Genomic DNA, 18,464 nt, shown 5'->3' with positions numbered 1-18,464 from the left:
CGTAATAGAACCTCAATTTTCTTATGCGATTAATTAATAAGTGTTATTAGTAGCCCTAAAAAGGGCTTACCGCAACAACTCCTCATGAATAGAAATGTTAGTGCCGTGCGAGGAATCGAACCCGCGACCATCGGAAGTAAAGCGGTGTGCTAAAGCGCTAGACTACAGTTAGCTTTTTAAACTGTGTTTCGGTTAAAGGATGAGATATGGCAGTATAATTATAGAAAACTCTAGAAAAGTTAATAGATACCACATGTCAGATGATAACGCGATATCTATGGTTCTGTTCATGCAAAAGACGGTTGTCACTACAATCAGGTGGGCCATCAGCTTATTTACCATTCCAGTCACAAAAAAGTACTTTTGTTGTATTATCTTTATAGCCAACCTCTTCTAACATGTTATACTCCTATAGATGAATTCATTCAAAAAGATATTCATTCAAGGTGGAGGGAGGAAGGATCTGGTTAGCCACTGATCAATGAATACGATTGATCAGTGGAACACACACATTGAATTCGTCCCACCATCTAAGCGGGAGTCGGAAGTTAAGTACCAAATTAATGAAACTCTGTATGTATAAGTATGAAATTGGTCAAGTACTAAATCATATGTATTATATACTTAATAATATTCTTTCTATAAAATTGTCTTGGACGAATGTCACAATGGGATATAATCGGATGCAAAGAAAAACTTCATAGTATAAATAGACAATATTATTGTATAAATTTTTGTATACATATTAATATGTATAACCGAATTTACTAAGTTATACTGGCTATAGACAATTTTTTACTAAAGAATTTGGCAGTTTCGTTTCTCAACTTCCTGAGTCTTGTGAACAACCTGTAATCAGATATTATTATAATTAGGTTAGATCCTATTTACCAAAATATATATACATAATTTGTGCAAATTGAACCGTACATTAGCTAATTATTCATTTATCATAAAGAGACATAAATATACATAGCTTCTTCCACATACAACAGCGTTTTGCCTTGTCTTTTTTATACTTGTTGATTTAAAAATATATTTTCTGTCTAGATAAAAAACAACACCAATGTTATAAAATAGAAATAAAGTGCATAAATCGATATTAAAATTGTTTTGTTTATATTCCAAAACATAATAGTAAGTAGGTAAATTAAAACATGGAATGGTTACCGAATGGTGTTGTTGCCAAACAGAATGTTTCCGGATAATTAATTTAATTGGATATTTATTTTCCTTGGCAATGCTATACAGGTTTACTAAATAACAAACAAATTTGTTTTGGGTAAAACAAAACTTCAATGGTAGCAACGTAATTGATTAATTAAATTTGGCTGTAAATTACTAAGAGTCCAATTCCAGTTACAACAGGGATATGCACAGAATACATTAAACATAAAATTACCTAAGTCAAATATTAATATTGAACAATGTTCAAATTGAAGGGAACTTTACAAACTAGATTACTGCTGTACTTAGATCAATGATAAGCAAATATGCAAAACATAAAAAACTTATTTATTTATACTTTATTGAACATAAACAAGGTATATATCATTTTTAGTAGGAAATGTGATTGATAAATAGTAGACTTTGAAATGAGCTCCCTCTCGCAAAGCAATAATAAAATGTGTATATATACGAGTATATATCGGTAAAAAGATCGGTGTATTAGAAATTTATTTCTAGTTATCTTTAATTTTTAGATACATTATATAGATAATTGGATCTTCACACGAATTTTATAGAACATTAAGGTATCTACTTATCTCAACATTTCGACTAGGTTTCACTAGCTGTGGTCTCGAGTTCTACACAATGTGAGGTAAGTTGAGACCTTTATTTTCCATATAATGAAATGTGCTAAGACCCGTTCAACTACATTAACTACTTATAATGATAATATGTTTCTCTAGTCGCCACTTACAAACTAAAGGAAATTAAAAGGTAGGTATTGTGTGACATTGTATTCATTCAGTCATCACATAGTAAATAGACCAGTTTAATGAATATCTAAATAATATATATTATTGTTATCTACTTACAAATTACATCTAGCCCACTCCCCCCTCCTCCGATCCCCCCTGCTCTCAGACTAAAGTCGTATCCATCGGGCGAGAGTTGGGCTTCAACCGCTCCATAAGTCCTTCCGCTGGTTTGGAGTATCATCTGCACTCGCCCTTTTTCATCGGGTGAAGCTGTAAAGGCCAGCGGCAGCCAGCTGCAGCCAGCTGCATTATAGTCCAAAAAAATCTTACCGTGATCGGGGCAATAGTGCCGTCGGCGCCTCCTTCGCCGCTGCGCATCACATGCGTCCACGCATGTCTCCTCTGTGCATATCGCATTAATTTCAATAAATGATAATTAGTTATAAATAGTAGAAAAAGTATACATGATTACTTTTACTATGATGTCTTCTACGTTGGTACCCCTGTCTCAACTATTTGAGTCACAAAATAGTTTCATTCATAAGATGTATTTTGATTAAAAGTTCAGATAATGCAGTAAAATTACAGGATAAGGCAGTGCATAAATAGTACCTAGAAGACCCATGATAGACCTGAGGTCATTCATATATAGTATTTACCTAACTTCAAAAACTTAGGTAGGTACACGCTTATTATATCATTTTCATATCTAACTGCGAAAGCAATTTCAACTACGTATACTTTAACATTGAGATTTGTTATTAAAATCAGTCTGTCACGTTTCAAGATTAATGAATTCGTCTTCAATTCTACTAAAAGGCCTTCTCGCAGAAACGCTCTGAGATGTATATAAAGTTTCTTACATCTTCTAATTTTATTCTAAATTGGCTCGTTCCCGTTCTAACACAATTTATAGTTTGTCAGAAATAGTATAAACTGTAGGTACAACTTTACTTTGATATAATATTGAAAGTTGTTACTTTTTCTAGAAACTTTTATACCTACCTAATGACTTCCAAACTTTTATTTTGTGAAAGTAGAATAACTAGATAAATCAAATCTCAAAAATATATCCAATAGGATTCTTTCATTTCCTGAAGTAGAAATGTGAAGGACATATTTTTTTAGAATTAACTGGGGTTTGTTTTATAAACCAAGTTTATTTAACCAACAAGTTATTATCAGCTCTTAAGTCCCATCAGTATTACATGTATGTTGCCGATTCTTAAGAAACCTTATAAGCTTAAACATGATTATTTATTGTCCAACAAAATCTAAACGTTGCATAACCTGGTGAAATCAATAGATATAATTTTCTGGACTCTACTTTGTGCAAAGTCATCTGCGTGGGTACAAATATCACCAATGAGCTTGGTTTATAAGATTGTTTTAGTTTAAGGGAAAGATAAGACAATGAAATTACAAGATATGGTGGTATGACATCTTAGTGTGCTAGAATGGCAACAAATGATTGGTACCATTGGTATAACAGGATATCTGTAGTAAAACGACGTACCACAAACCGTCAAGAGAGTCGTCAGTTTCTGTAGAATTCTTGTTGCTTAATAAAAAATGTATCATAACCAGGTGTAATTAGGTAGTATTTACACTGACCGTCACAACACGACTGATGCGGCGGCGGCGCGGCGTCATCATCATGGCGAGCGAGCGCTCGCAATTGTAGCGTGTAAGCGCGAGATCCGCCCCCGCCCTGCACCGAGCCGGGACCACCCGCAAATGTTGCGTATGGACTTATTTCATATACATCTAAAAAAATGTGGGTTTGTTTTTTACATAATACCTACCAAATGAATATGAAAAATACGCAAAATATCAAGTTCTTCTAGAAATAACTTAAAAGTAAAAACAACATACGAGTATATTTTGTTGTAGTCACAAAATTTAATTAAACAAGTCAAACTATTTTAGTTAGGTACTAGTACAATTACTTTATGCGTCAATGTTTTTCAATAGATACTAATCAATATTTAGATGTTTATTACTTTTAAAACATTTTTGAGTGTATCAACTCGTAAAATAAAACAAATGTTATCATGATTTAACTACAGTCGCAGATCCATTTAAATCACTATATGGTATAATCAACGAATGTATGGAGGAACATGAGTACAATGAAATACCATCAATTTGAGATCCATTTTATTTTTTCAAGTACACAGATTAATGTGTTTGTTATTGAGTAATATTTTTAGTTCGCTTATATTACTCAAATGCACACTTTTACAGAACCATCATATTGATGCAGTATTAATTTTCCAATATTTTATATTTGGATATACCAATGTTCAAGTTACCTGGTGGATCTGGTGGTAATTTCGGTGTTTGATGAGGAGGTGCCCTATAGGTGCCGCATCCTGATTTCTCAGCACTCGTTGAAACCCTCGCTACCGCGCCGTCGCTTCTGACAATGTAAAAACTCTTAAGGAAACTGTTTAAAGTGTATACTTGGTCGGTCGTAAATAGTACTATACCCAATGACAGTATTTATAAAACTCAAAAATGTTCTCATTAATTTTTAAAACCCTTATATAAACTGTAGGTACGGTCGCATGATGAATTTAGTAGATATGGACGTTCATAGTTTACATTCAGATTTCTACTTTGTATTTACTAAGTGAACGTACTTTTATTTCATGACTTTCGTTTTGGTACATATATCTTTTAAGACTAACCATATGTAAATAGATATAATGATGCTCAATTGGAATCTTTAATATTTGGAAGGTTTTCAATGTAAAAACGTACAATATAGTAGTATCACTAAAAAATATTTATTCATTTATTTAAACCATAGATCCATAGATCCATAGATTACCCAGTTAAAATATTTCTTAAAATTACATATAAACATTGGAAGTCAATAAAAATACTATGTACGGTGTTGTACTAAGAGCATCAGTTAATATAGATTAATAAATTACTACAGATAATGTCCTATATATCTTCATACTTTAGGTTAAAGCTGTTTGTAGAAAGCAAAGTCATTAAATATGTGAAATATAAATATATTAAAATCTGTGAAAATAAAAGTTCCGTACAGAATAAAGCAGTGCCTCCCTCCCCCATAGGCTGTCATAATTTATGTAGAATGAAAGACAATTATTCGTTGTGAATACACCAACATAGGCCCAGAAACTTAGCTAAGTACTTATATTTGAAGTTAAATTAAAGCTCGTCGCCACTCGTCAGAGGCTTTGTTTTATCTCCCTTGCTTTTGTACAGAAAACTGAATTATGCCAACTAATTCGGAATATTCAAAATCGACTTCTGTGTGTGTTAATATTAAGATTATTTATATCACTGTTGTTTTTTACATAAAGTAAACTTTAATTTAAATATTACCTGTTTCTCGCAAGGTTCTTTCCTTTTTGAGATAAAGTCTATATTCCTTGTAATCTCTTCTTAATTCCAAATTTGATTAAAATGATTTCAACCGTTCTGTCGTTTTTTATGTAATTAAAATGATAAACAAGCTAAAACTCCACCTGATAGTGAACGATAACAGCACTACATATATCACGTTATCATGTAATACTCGTAATATAATTTATCTGCATAATCTACACCCTACATCTGAAACACTGCCCGTAAAAGAATGTGCTTGGCGGGTGAAATAATTGAGACTGATGCAGTGTTTGTAAAAAACACTGTATGTCAGTCTACCTCTTGTAAACATGAAAAGATAATAGACAGACATACTTTAGCATAATATTAGTATGAATTCCTTCAAAAGTTTCACTAAAAATATATCCACACTATCAAAACAGTAAATATTCTAGATATAAAAAATATAAGAATGAAGTTTTTCATGTTATTATTAGTTACATAGTTCATTAGGTACTTTCAGATAAAACAGAGAGAAGTATAGTATAAATTAAAATATCAAGAGGTGACTGACAGGTATGTTTTTGTAAAATATAACATTTAATGAAAACATCGACAACAGAAATCAATTTAAGATTGAAAAGTAAAATTTTCAAAGTCGATTCAATACAGCTTTGAATTCTGAAGGAATAACTTATTGCGATTAGTGGGACCATTGAACAAAACTTTATGAAAACTTGAGTGAAAGCTTAAATTGTAAAATATGAAATATTTTAATTTGTACAGAGAAACTTCAAACGAAAGTGCGAAATACTGAATCCAGTAACGACATTTTAGATTAAGTACGATGCGTAGTAGCGAAACCAGTTACAAGTTACAAGTTTTCGGATATAAGTACTTATTTCGAGCCCTCAACTAGTATTCAGATGGAGATGCGTAATTTGATAACCAGTAGCTAGTTTTCGGGTTGAGATACGTAAATCTAAAATCAGTAACCAATTTTCAACTTAAATTTAGTTACTCCTACCACAGATAATATATAAAATATAATAAAATAATATATACACACACACATACATCTCATATTTAATTTCGGTCGATCGTTAATTCTCATTTTAAAATATATTCTAATGTACAATAACTCTAGTGTACATACTCAAGTTCCAGTCGTCCTCCAATACGCAGTTTGTTTTTGATTGGTGTGTTTGACGTCAATATTTGATTAAAATGTTTGCATAGTTTATTTGGATGGAAAACATGTAATTTTTACGTTATTCCCGATAAATTTTTTCTTAAAATGAGCTCCGGATTACAATTAATATTGGATGACTTAAACTAAACTGTGGTTTTATTTAAGTCCTCGTGTGTCAAAACCTGTCGTTGCACAGATTATTATTTATTTAATTAAAAGTATAATATTAACTAATTAGATACCAATTATTAGGCATTATATACCAAAATTTAGTATTTAAGAGTAGCGACGCATTAAGAATATATAATAAACATGATATTTACCATATATCATTTATTGTAATAGATACTCAACACGAATGCCATCAAAATACGTTTTCTAAATATGAAATATAAAAAGGTCGTCATATGTCCTTTAGCACTCAAAGCTGTTCTGACTTGTGACGCGTGAGAAGGGTCGATGGCAGTCGTTCGATTGTCGGTAGGTTTTGTGTCAGCGTTTGTCGCACACAGAACACCTCCGTTAACGAACCCTTTTTGCTTTACAAACATTTTTTACTTTTAATTTTTAACATAATAGAATGCTATTAGAGTTTATATCAAAAGTTGTTCAGTTTTAATGTGGTCAGTACATAACGTCGTCATTCTAGAAATTAATATTAACAGTTCTTCCGAAGCAGATGTGCCCTCTAAGCACCCTAATCTCTGGTATATTTATTTATATTGTCGAACCCTTAAAGAAAGTATTTTTTCTAATATAATAATCACATACATACATTTAAAATTCGGAATAATATCTACATATGTTTCCACCACTGTTATTACTCTATCCGTAGGTCTTATAAAAGCTTCTCTCATACAATTAGCTGGTATGACCTTTCAAAAATATACAAGTTAATATATATCTTACCTCTTACGTCTAAGGAGTATTGCTAATATAGTGAGTGCAGCAAGTGACAGCGCCGCACACAGTGCAAGCAACAATGCAAGTTCACCAGCTGTGGCTGGAAACGGAGCGTCAACTTCTTCAGCGAAACCTCCTTCAGAAGGTGTAGTGGTGAACTCATACACTTCACGAGTTAAACCAGCTTCGTTTGTACCACGAGCAGCAACACGGTACCGTGAACCGGGTGTCAGACCTACACAATGTGCAGATGTGATAAAGAAAATTTTATAAAATAATTGTATTGTCTATAGTATGAATGTCTATAGTAATCAAGGAGTAATTGACAAAAGTTTCCTTGTCAACAGTAACGAAGTTCTTAAGCAAGATTATTTAATAAAACTATTTGTTTATGCTTTAAATGTGATACAATGGTTTAGGTTATTTTTAAATATGTTTCCCACATTTACTCATCACTGAAATGCAACAGATGTTAAGGAGGTATAAATGTTTACCTATAATTATCAAAGTATAATTATTATCACAAATCCACGCACTTAATCCAATTATTAAAAAGGGCTTAGGATTAAGAATTAGTTTTGTTACAGTTAAGATATTAAACCAATATTGTTCACCAAAATACCAATGGGGACCGATAAATCTCACAATGAATTACCCTACATTATCTTCGTTTAGGTATTCAATAACAAAATAATGTTTCAGATAACAACAAACTTTTAAGATTATTTTTGAATAATTAGTTATTATCTAGGTTGCGCAAGGTTGTTATAAATTATTGGATCCAGACAGAAAATGCCCTTATTTAATTTTGTCTTAAATTTCAATAATGTTTTGATGTTATTAAGCAAATATTAGTGTTATAATTATTTCTTACCGCCCAGTATAACTTCTCCTCCTACAGGCACATCCCTCGCTCCGGCTACACCAGAACCAGCCCACTCCAACTTCAGTGCAACGGGGCCACAACCGCCGTCACTCCACGCACTTGTATCGAACCTAGCATGTGTTGCATTAGTTCGAATCCACCTTCCATCTGGTGGTGCAATTGGTGGTCCACCGGAGGTTCGGACAGTTATTTCAGCCCCTGGAGCACCTCCAGCAGAACCATATGCTTTATATGATGAACCACAACGTAAACTCGTCAATGTAATTGGTCCTGGGGTCGCTGCTTGAATTCGCCATTCACCCTAAAAATATAATTACACTAACTGACCCGACAAACATTTGCCACTTTAATTGAAGTATTAAAATCGCGATTAAACAATAGGGATTCATGGTAGAACGGTGATAATTTTATTGCCGAATCATAACTCATAAAAATATTCAGAAAATAAATACAAATTATCCCTTATCTATTAGGTGTATGAAGAATGGTTTACATCCTATACTATATTACGATATACTGAATATATATACAAAATTTCATAAAAAGCCCTTCCGAAGGAGATTGGTCAGAAACACTGTGACACGATAATTTTAAATATTACTTTGAAGACCACTTTTTCATGTGTAGATATTATTATTATATACATATTATAACACATACTACCCCATAGTAACTTTAGCAGCAATATAATAACTACTTATAATACATAGTACCGAATTTATGCTTAATCGATGGAAGACAAACGGATGGCATGTATACGATCGAGTAAGTTAAATAGATTTTTTTTAAATTCATAAACAATTAGTAAGTTAAATATTTTTTTTTAAAAGTAATTTTAGAAAAAAATGTTTACCTCATGCATTGCAAGTCTCCAGTGCAGTGTATAAGCTTTAGGTAAAGCATGTCCAGGTGATCTAGAAGCTGGTCGCAATTCCAATTCTAATTCCCGTGACCGAGCTTCCAATAAAGCTAGACCAGGTGGTGTAGGTGGCCTCAATACCACTACTCGCCACGTAACGGAATCTGATCCGTGAGGATTTTCAGCGACGCATGTGTAATTATCAGCGTGTGATAAATCCAAACCTAATATAAAATTCAAGATTAAAAAAAGACGTATGTTTTCTAAATTATATTACAATGACTAAATTATCTATTTAAATATACTCACCGAGAGCATGTAATTTTATAAAAAAAAATAAAAGAAATAATATTACAACATTTAGAAATATAATGACATATATATTGGTTATATACACGGTACTAACTTCGAATTACTAAGGCGTCGCCATCAAGATGAAATGGGGCACGTGGATGCAATGGACTTCCGCCTCGAAGCCAACGTTTAGCTGGTGGAGGGGCTCCTCCAACCACGCAACGTAATGATAAGGAGCTCCCTGCAGCTCCCATAGTCAACCCTCCGAATGAAGAAATACGGGCTGGTGCTATACCAATTGGAGAAAACCATGAATACATTGAGTACATACGACTAAGTTGTATTATCAGTTCTGTTATAATTTTGTTTTATTGCAAAACTGATGGGTTTGAACTTGGGACTATTTAACTATTATTTCCCTACTTAGCTCGAATTTTTTACTGACGTATTAATTTAAGTACACATTATTTAATCTTTTAAAATATTAAATATAGAAAGCAACAAACAACTTTATTTTTCTTAAAGTTACTTAACTTTAATGTTATCACCCCTAACAAGTTTCTGTTCTATTAGTACTTTGTGAGAAATTAAGAAGTTTAGTGCGGGTGAAAAACATATTTATTCTAGCTTGTACAAATTAGAGGAAGTACCATATTTTCCCTCGTCTATTATATACAGTATATACAGTAGATTGAAATAATAGAACATTTGAAATGTACCGTAGGTGTTAAGATATAATCAATACTTTATTTCTTTTTTAAAGAAAACACAATAATTAATGTTACCTAATGAGCTAGTTTGGCAAGCAACAGCAGCAGATGGTGGGCCTTCTCCAGCAGCAGTGGATGCTCTCACCCAGGCCTCATATGTTCTTCCAGCGCGGAGACCACGCAAAGATTTCATACATTCCACAGACCCCCCTTCCGGCTCCGTGCACGCATTAACCCGAGATATGTTTGCTTCTTGGGATCTACAGAACAATGTAGCCTTTGACTCATTTGACCTTTATTCATTCCAAACCATCAAATTATTCCTTATTATGATATTAGTATATATTTGTATACGTGCAGGAAATTTTACATATATTTCTAATATCAAAATAAACGACATTGTTCCATTAATCTTGAAATATGAATTAAAAATAAAATGAAAAAATAAAACAATGGTCAAGTATATTAATATCACTTATATGGACAAGAGCAAAGTACAACAAAACATTGTATTTATGTTGAATATTTTAAAAAGTATAATCTATGTAACATTCATTATATATAGACAAATACGTGTAATTGTTCTAAATTGCATGTAAAAATAAAAAAGTATTTTACGGATTTTTTTTTAATCATAGAACAGACATAAATAAGTCATAGAACTCACCCAGATAAATCCTTGACATATAGACTGTAATGGGTAAGTTTTCCATTTGGCTCTGGAGGTGGTAACCACGAAGCTCTTAATGAACGTTCGCTTAGAGCAATCAACTTCATTCCACCTGGGGCGCTTGGTACTAAAATTTTATATCACCATTAATTTTGACAATATAAACTAAGCCTATCACTGTAGCTCTCTGCATTAACCGCTTCAATTAATGTAAAAAAATTATCATCTTAGGGCAATATTATTATATGGTCTATCTACTAAATAACTACCAAAAAGTCATTCAAGTGTAGTCAAAAAAGGTTCAGTCTTTACAGTCTGTCATCTAAGTGGTTAACTATCCAGACTTGCATTGAAAATATGACACACATCCACATTAACAGTAAAATTATGTTGTTAAGATAATTGACATTTTAGGTATACACTTAAATCCCATAGAAGCTACATACACTTTCTTACTAAATATTAATCTCTGCAAGAGCTGCCAAATAGTTACTCGGTTGATTCTATCTAGTATACATAAACTATTGAAAACTTCCAATACTTCATAAATCTAATTTCAACTATATTTGTTATAGCAGGCGAAATGAAGCATTGGCCCAAAAAAACTAACGTAATTGTTTTTATCTTTTTAAATGTTTTATTTCAGTCTGATTTTGTTTCATGTCACACCTAGTAGTAGTATAATAAAATCATTAAGCAGAAAACTAACCGTCTTCATCAGTTCTGCACACTTGTGGAGCGGACAGCGGTCCATCACCTGCCGCATTATGTGCCCGAACTCTTATTTCGTATTCCGCATACGAGGTCAGTCTAGATACAGTGGCCTCTTCCCCCTGTTGTATGATGGATGGACATTACGCTTACATTTATATATTTACATGAAATCGGTCACTAAATCTACAGTTATCCCTTTATTTGGTAGCCATCTTGTATTTGTAGGTAATGACGTACATTAATATTATTTACATTTTTTTAAATAATATCTCCGCTGTATTACCAAATAGACAAAAAAATTAGATATATGTACTATATTTTAACCCCAGAGTGTCGTAAGAAGCATAAAGAAACGGAAGGTAGTATAGGAGAAGGGAAATTATATATGGTTTAAACACTTATACGAAGGTAATTTAATGGGTTGTTATAATTATGTCATAACAACCCATTAACCCATTACGAGAGATTTTGATGTTTATGATCATACTAGTTTTTAATTAATTAGGTTTACCTTTTTAAGTTACCTGCATTTACATATATCATACTTGCTGATATATATATGAAAATATATAAAGTATATAAATTTTATCTATTTTATAACCATCGACTATAAAAACAATAGAATTGTCGTATTCTCTGCAATACTCTGCATGGTAACGAACTGTGAAAAATTTGTTGTACCGAATGTCTGTCATGTGAATTGTATATACCTATAGTTGAATAAAATCATTCTTACCTGAACTCGTAGATAGGCATCTTGGGATGGAAGCAATGGATCAACATCACGTCTAGTATATTGTAATGTGTAATGTGTTATCAATCCACCTCTATTATCGATAGCCGGGGGTCGCCATGACACCCGCAGAGATGTTGAACTACTTGCCAAACACGACACTCCTTCGGGCCCACCCGTCGGTGCTAGGGAATTATGTACATTGTTGTAGAACATTCCAGATATTTCCAGTTATAAAAATGCAATAAAGCCGGAGCACAAAAGTGCTATCAATTTGTTCTGAATCGTTTGACCTAGATCGGAAAGGCCACAGTCCAATTAAGCCATTTTGCATTTTGATGGGAAAATTTACGATCGTCGCTTCACGTCGATAGAAGTGCGGATTTATTTACGCGAGACGACAAAACTGACTACCGCCTCGTTGGACTTCCAGCTTGGCTATTGAACTTCTTAAGGGGTGTTATTATGGACATTTAATAAAACGGCTGTTTTTACTCTTGAGCAAAGTTTTTATCCATGAAGTTTTTATGTGAATCTTGTCACCAAGACGTCTGCAGTAAAACATTGTAGTCACAGAGATTTCTTCTTTAAAGTAATTACGGTTATGTAAATAAGCTTTTATATGTAATAATGACTTTTATATTTGGGATTAACATAGTCATAGTTATATTACAAATTGCAAGGTTCCTATGGCGAATCTCAGTCAGTTAGGATTATTTTATTGTAGGTATATAGGTTTTTTAAAAATTCAACTTACTATCCAAAGTTGAAATGATGCCTTTGCTAGTACATCCGGTACTAGTAAAGGTATTAAAATGGATTTCAAATAAATCAGAAGGATCGACAATAAATTACTGCGAAAGTGTGTGTAAAGTCATCAAGAAACCAAATTAAATAAAAATATCCTATTAAAATCACGCCTTACAATCTGTACTCGATGTATACTTATTCTCTCTACCAAAGTGTAAAGGGAAGATTTAATTTTAATATTAACAATTCCCATCACGAATCACGAAAATCAGGCACCCATAGATAAAGTAATATTATTATCTAACCAAAAACAATAAATTTCGACCGTGCTCTAATTAGTCCTATTACACGGTCTATATCTGACCAGAGTTACGTAGAAAATATTTTTTACGTGACTTAGAAACAGTTTAACGCGTTTTTTGATAAAGATTCCCGAGCTTATATTTGTTCATATTTATAAACAAATATAATCTCGGCAATATTTATTAGAGAATTAATGAAATGGTTACAATTATGGTTTTACATAACATATGTATACACATATTTAGTAACAATATTTGCATTTTTATTGCCGATTTATTGTATAAAATAATTAAGTATCTAAAGTAAAATGTTTTGATTTTATATGTTCTAATAAATTTTAGGCCTCTCTTATTTTTAATTTGGTATTTAATAGATAATCAAAGAATGAACAACGCTATCAGATAGAATATTAACCTTCGAGAGAGAGAGAACCGATTGAACAGTAGTTGTGATGAAAATATATAAATAAATGTATATATTTTCATTACATCTATTATATATAAACAACTATAACTAAACAACAACTATTGTATACTTACGTGATTCTAAAGTATGTCGATAGTGAGGAGGTGAAACCGGGCCGGGTCCCGCCGCGTTATAGGCTCGTATCGTCACCCCATACCGGGTGGCTGCCTTTAATCCTCTTAAAGTAGTACTAGTGGCGTCAGCGCTAGCCCCGCTCTCCGATCCTGGGTTATCACTTATGACACCTTTGCCCTCTTCGGTCACTTCCCACCATTTGATCGTGTATCCCAGTAAGGTGCCGTGCCAAGTCTCCCTCGATGGCGGCTATTGAGATAAAACTTAGGAATTTCATCTGCACTTGATTTTTTTTTATTAATTTATTTTGAATTTTATCTAACCATGAGTTCGCATATGTAACGAACATTTGTTGATTTAACAAACAATTGTTTATCGAAAGTAGTAGATACTAAGTATAAATATTAAAAACTCTGATAGGAGGTGGCTTTATTATGAAAAGACTTGAATTATATTATATAAATATATAAAATATTCTAAATAAAAACACCAGTCATAGAAAAATTATTTGGTGGATATCTATTGTACATGTGCCTACATACATTCTTACTTCAAATTACAAGTATAAATTACAATAGGGTTAAAGTGTTAGTGTAGTGATTTACTATTATATAAATAATTAGGTGTTCACATAACTGAAGCTGGCTACCTGCCAAGTGACATGAAGCTCTCGAGCCCTAAGTGCCCGCACTGTGATATCACGTGGTGTTCCTCCCGGTGCTAGTGAACAGAATTCATTGTTACATTAAATACTATCACAATAAACAAACATTCTACTTATGGTACTATGTGGCATAAGCGAGTAGGTTGTGTATTTATTATATAGTATTGTTAGGTATGCTAGTAGGGGCTTTATTTATATTCGTATTGTTGTATATAAAAGTATATTGATTTAAAAGTAAATTACAGATATATAAAGTTATGTTGAACAGTATAAAATAATTAAGAATTAAGCACAACTCGTATATCTACAGAAGAAGCCATTTTGTTAGTTTTCCCGCGCAAACGTAATGCACCACAGATGCACAAATGTCATCTTACTGCGTCTACCCGCCTCGGAGCGACGAGCGCGTCATAGTATGCGTATGCGCGATGTTAATACGTACAATGTTACACTCATAGAGTATGAAATTAATATTACATACTATATAAAATTGTGAAATCGTAAAACAGAAAACTTTGTTTTCTTGTGTTAAGATTGTATTAACTGTATTTATGTAAAAACTCCAGTTCCTCCAGTAATTTGCGTGAAGTTTTAAATAAATATGTTGATAAATGTGGAGAAATTAGTATTTTGTTTCTTATTAATTTTATATACGCCATCAACTACTTACAATTATTAATAAAATAATAGGTGGCGATGAATAAAGGTTTTATTTATTTATGTCGTTTCACTATCGTCATTCTATGGCGTCTAAGAATGTACGCGCGGATAAAGCAGCAGCATTAGTACTTGTACGTATACTTATTAACACCAATCTATTTGGCCGACTATGGTAAAATAAAAGGTGTTTATTTTCAAAAACGAATACCTTTTATTTTCTGCATGCATAAAAGACATACATACATAAATATAATAGTATTAACTGTTACAATATGTGTATTTTCAAAGTAATAATAGATCACACAATTTCCAATAAAAAAAACTTCGTACTCAATATGCGTGTAACTAAAGCTATATATAGACTGGATGCTTCTAAATCCTCTGTAAAGGAGAAAGCATCAATGTTAAGTATATTTACCTTCTTCTCGAGTGGTGAAGTGTAGAGGTGCGGTATAGGAGGAGCCGCCGACATCATTGTAGGCGGCTAGCCTAAGTGCGTATCGCGTATCGGGAGATAATCCCGCCACCAACGCGCCCGCCCGACCCGGCCCTTCTGACCTATGTATACATATTATACGATTTTCAGTCGATATAGTATAACAGTTATTATGGTATCATATGGTATCTTGATATTGACTCAATATCTTATAAATTAATTAAAATGTTTACATATATAATACGAACAGGAACAGCTCAAATATTATTTGTTTTTTGGTAAAATATCGATTTTTTAAGAAGATATAAAATTAAAGAGAAAATTTTATAGCTAAACGTTACCTATCAAATTTAAGAAAAAAATATGTAAATAACTATTATAATAGTTCCAAAGATTTTTCACAACGTACTCTTCATAGTATTAATTTAGATAAAGATATCGATATATGTATGTATGTAAATGCAATTAACTTAACAATATGAACACACCTTAACATTCTATTACAACTATCAAATGAAAACATTAATTATATGCTAATTGTACATTTCTGACAGAATTGAAATCACTAGAGAATTATCATATTCATAAGGTGACAGAAACTTACGCGACATGAAGCAAATCCGAATTAGTTAACGTGACGTTGAGGATATCGGGCGAGTCCCATGTGTCGAGCAGAGCGGATAGCGGAGCGTCAAGTGGAGCGATTGTTAAATCTCGATTAAGAGCACGGTACTGCAGAGAATAATGTGAAACTAAGGCTCCGCGAGCTAGTCTCCAAGTAACTCTAGCTCTTCTTGACCATACTTCTGATACTCTAACTTCTTCAGGTATTGATGGACGCTCTAAAAAAAATAACTACAATTATTTAAATGTAGTATTTAATTTCTTCATTATTTGAGCCTCGTCACCAATAAGAATATTGGTCACGAGGCTCTAGGGTCCTAGTAGAGACTAGGACCCTAGATCTCACAAAGGATCAGTTATAGTTAGGCCGACACTAATGAAGTCGTATATTATAAATTTCTGATTACTGATAGAAAACAATGATAACAACTTTATGTAAAAGACGGCGATACAAATATTGGCATGGTATGTGTTGACACCATATTGTCCATTGTTGCCAGTGCCTTTGACCGCCCGATCTGGTTACAACCATATTAACATATCGGTACTCAAATATGTAAAATTCGTACTATCCAATATCTCATCAACAAACATCTTCACTTATGACTATAAGTACATTCGTACACGATATTCGCTCTATCACCCTGAGCTTAACAAATGATATTATACTCCGGATACAATTTATGTACATCCATGCTAATATTTTAAATGCACAAGTGTTATTCTAACATCTAAATAGATATTAATAAAATTTGAAAAAAGCAAAGTTTATATCGTGAAAACCGATAAATTTAATCTTATTCTACGTTTATTATTTATTACGTTTCTATTTCAAAAAACAAGTGCAATCATACTTATAAATGTAATTGTTTTTATTGTGCAACTATCGAACCCGTAACCAACACAAGATGATGACGTAAGTGTTTATCCACTACACGACCAAGGTAGACAAGATGATTTTTTAACGGTTCATGAGATTCATCTGAAAAAACATATTGAATATAAATTATTCATTACTTACCCTTTACAAATAGGCGATATATTAGCTCATCATTCCCATAAAGGTTTCGCGCAAGACATCGATATTCGCCGGCGTGTTCCGGTCCTGCATGTGTAATGGTTAATTCTGACAGTATCGCACCGTTTCCTGCATCTTTTGTTTCTATGCCACCACTACCACTAAAATATAATAACAATAATTCAATAATCCTGAACAATTCATACAACGCTATCTTGTTTAGCGATTGCCTTGGTGGTTACTAGATAAGTGATTGAAATAGGTACATTAAATTTGTGAATACATAATATACTTAGAAAGATACCCAGACCAATACATACAGGCCTAATCTTTAACGTAAAATATGGATAGTCAAGTCCAATTCCCGTCTAACGGATACCATTTTAGTCTGAGGCCACCGCTAGGGGTTCGAACCTCGGCTTAGAGCGCTGTAATTTTAATGCTCGTTTAAATTGGACGGGAGATCGATCGTAGGGGACTGATAGTAAGTAGTAACCTTCGCCTATATACATGAATAGAAATTGCAACGTATGATGTACCGTGATGACAATGGTACCCATTATGCATAGCTATTTCGGAGGACTAAGGTGTCATTTAAAATCGGTACAGTTGTTCCGGAGTGTTCATATTTCATTACAGAACCATCTCTCTTTATAATATTAGTACTGTATTATCTATTTATATATTAAGTTAAACTTACTGTAAGGCTAATGGCCTTAAATCATGTGTCCAATGTATATGAATTTCCGGTTCACCTTTTACTGTACAGGAAAGTCTTGCAGTTGATCCTCTAACAACCCATCGTGTTTCACCCCCACCTCCACTTCTACTTAATCTTGGAGGCTCTTTAACAATACCAAATTGTATTTAAAAATGCAGCAATAAGCAATTTATTTACAATTTGCATGGAATGCAACTAATGCAATAATACAAGCTGAAAATTAGTGTTTACAGCCTGACCGAAAATTGACTGAGCTAATCGTCCATTTAGACTGCTGTAGCACAGAATCATAAACGACAACGTTTTATTTGTGTGTCATATCAGGTATACAAATTTTATTTATTTTTATTTTGTTACTGTTTTTATTACGAAGTTTATTTGCATCTTTGTATTATTTTACTTAATCAGTATTACTAAAAAAAAGAACCACGATGCAACTTCAGTGTACAACAAAATATGTATATTTAAATTTTGTTTCTTACCATAAAATTTCAGAAAGACTTTTAGGTAGACGGTA

General features: G+C 32.7%; 1 protein-coding gene across 1 annotated transcript in view; it reads right to left on the bottom strand.

Moving 5' to 3' along the window:
• Positions 1-777: 777 nt before the first annotated feature.
• The window catches only part of LOC131841095 (cell adhesion molecule Dscam2-like), a 42,470-nt gene continuing 24,783 nt past the window's right edge, over positions 778-18,464 (bottom strand). The window contains exons 17-34 of the mRNA XM_059189333.1: positions 17,927-18,071; positions 17,230-17,387; positions 16,189-16,426; positions 15,567-15,706; positions 14,474-14,544; positions 13,824-14,073; positions 12,235-12,416; positions 11,494-11,617; positions 10,782-10,911; positions 10,190-10,374; positions 9,517-9,693; positions 9,105-9,334; positions 8,240-8,552; positions 7,372-7,600; positions 4,241-4,347; positions 3,540-3,692; positions 2,256-2,327; positions 778-849 (exon numbers count right to left, since the gene is read on the bottom strand). Of these exons, the coding sequence (XP_059045316.1) occupies positions 824-849; positions 2,256-2,327; positions 3,540-3,692; positions 4,241-4,347; positions 7,372-7,600; positions 8,240-8,552; positions 9,105-9,334; positions 9,517-9,693; positions 10,190-10,374; positions 10,782-10,911; positions 11,494-11,617; positions 12,235-12,416; positions 13,824-14,073; positions 14,474-14,544; positions 15,567-15,706; positions 16,189-16,426; positions 17,230-17,387; positions 17,927-18,071 (2,930 nt within the window). The 3' untranslated portion in view covers positions 778-823. The remainder of the gene's footprint in view (positions 850-2,255; positions 2,328-3,539; positions 3,693-4,240; positions 4,348-7,371; positions 7,601-8,239; positions 8,553-9,104; positions 9,335-9,516; positions 9,694-10,189; positions 10,375-10,781; positions 10,912-11,493; positions 11,618-12,234; positions 12,417-13,823; positions 14,074-14,473; positions 14,545-15,566; positions 15,707-16,188; positions 16,427-17,229; positions 17,388-17,926; positions 18,072-18,464) is intronic.

This window comes from Achroia grisella, unplaced genomic scaffold, assembly GCF_030625045.1.
Source record: "Achroia grisella isolate CSIRO2021 unplaced genomic scaffold, CSIRO_AGI_Agris_v1 utg1573, whole genome shotgun sequence".
Taxonomy (NCBI): Eukaryota; Metazoa; Arthropoda; class Insecta; order Lepidoptera; family Pyralidae; genus Achroia; species Achroia grisella.
Note: the sequence above shows the minus strand (reverse complement) of the source record. Positions and strands in the feature narration are given on the sequence as shown.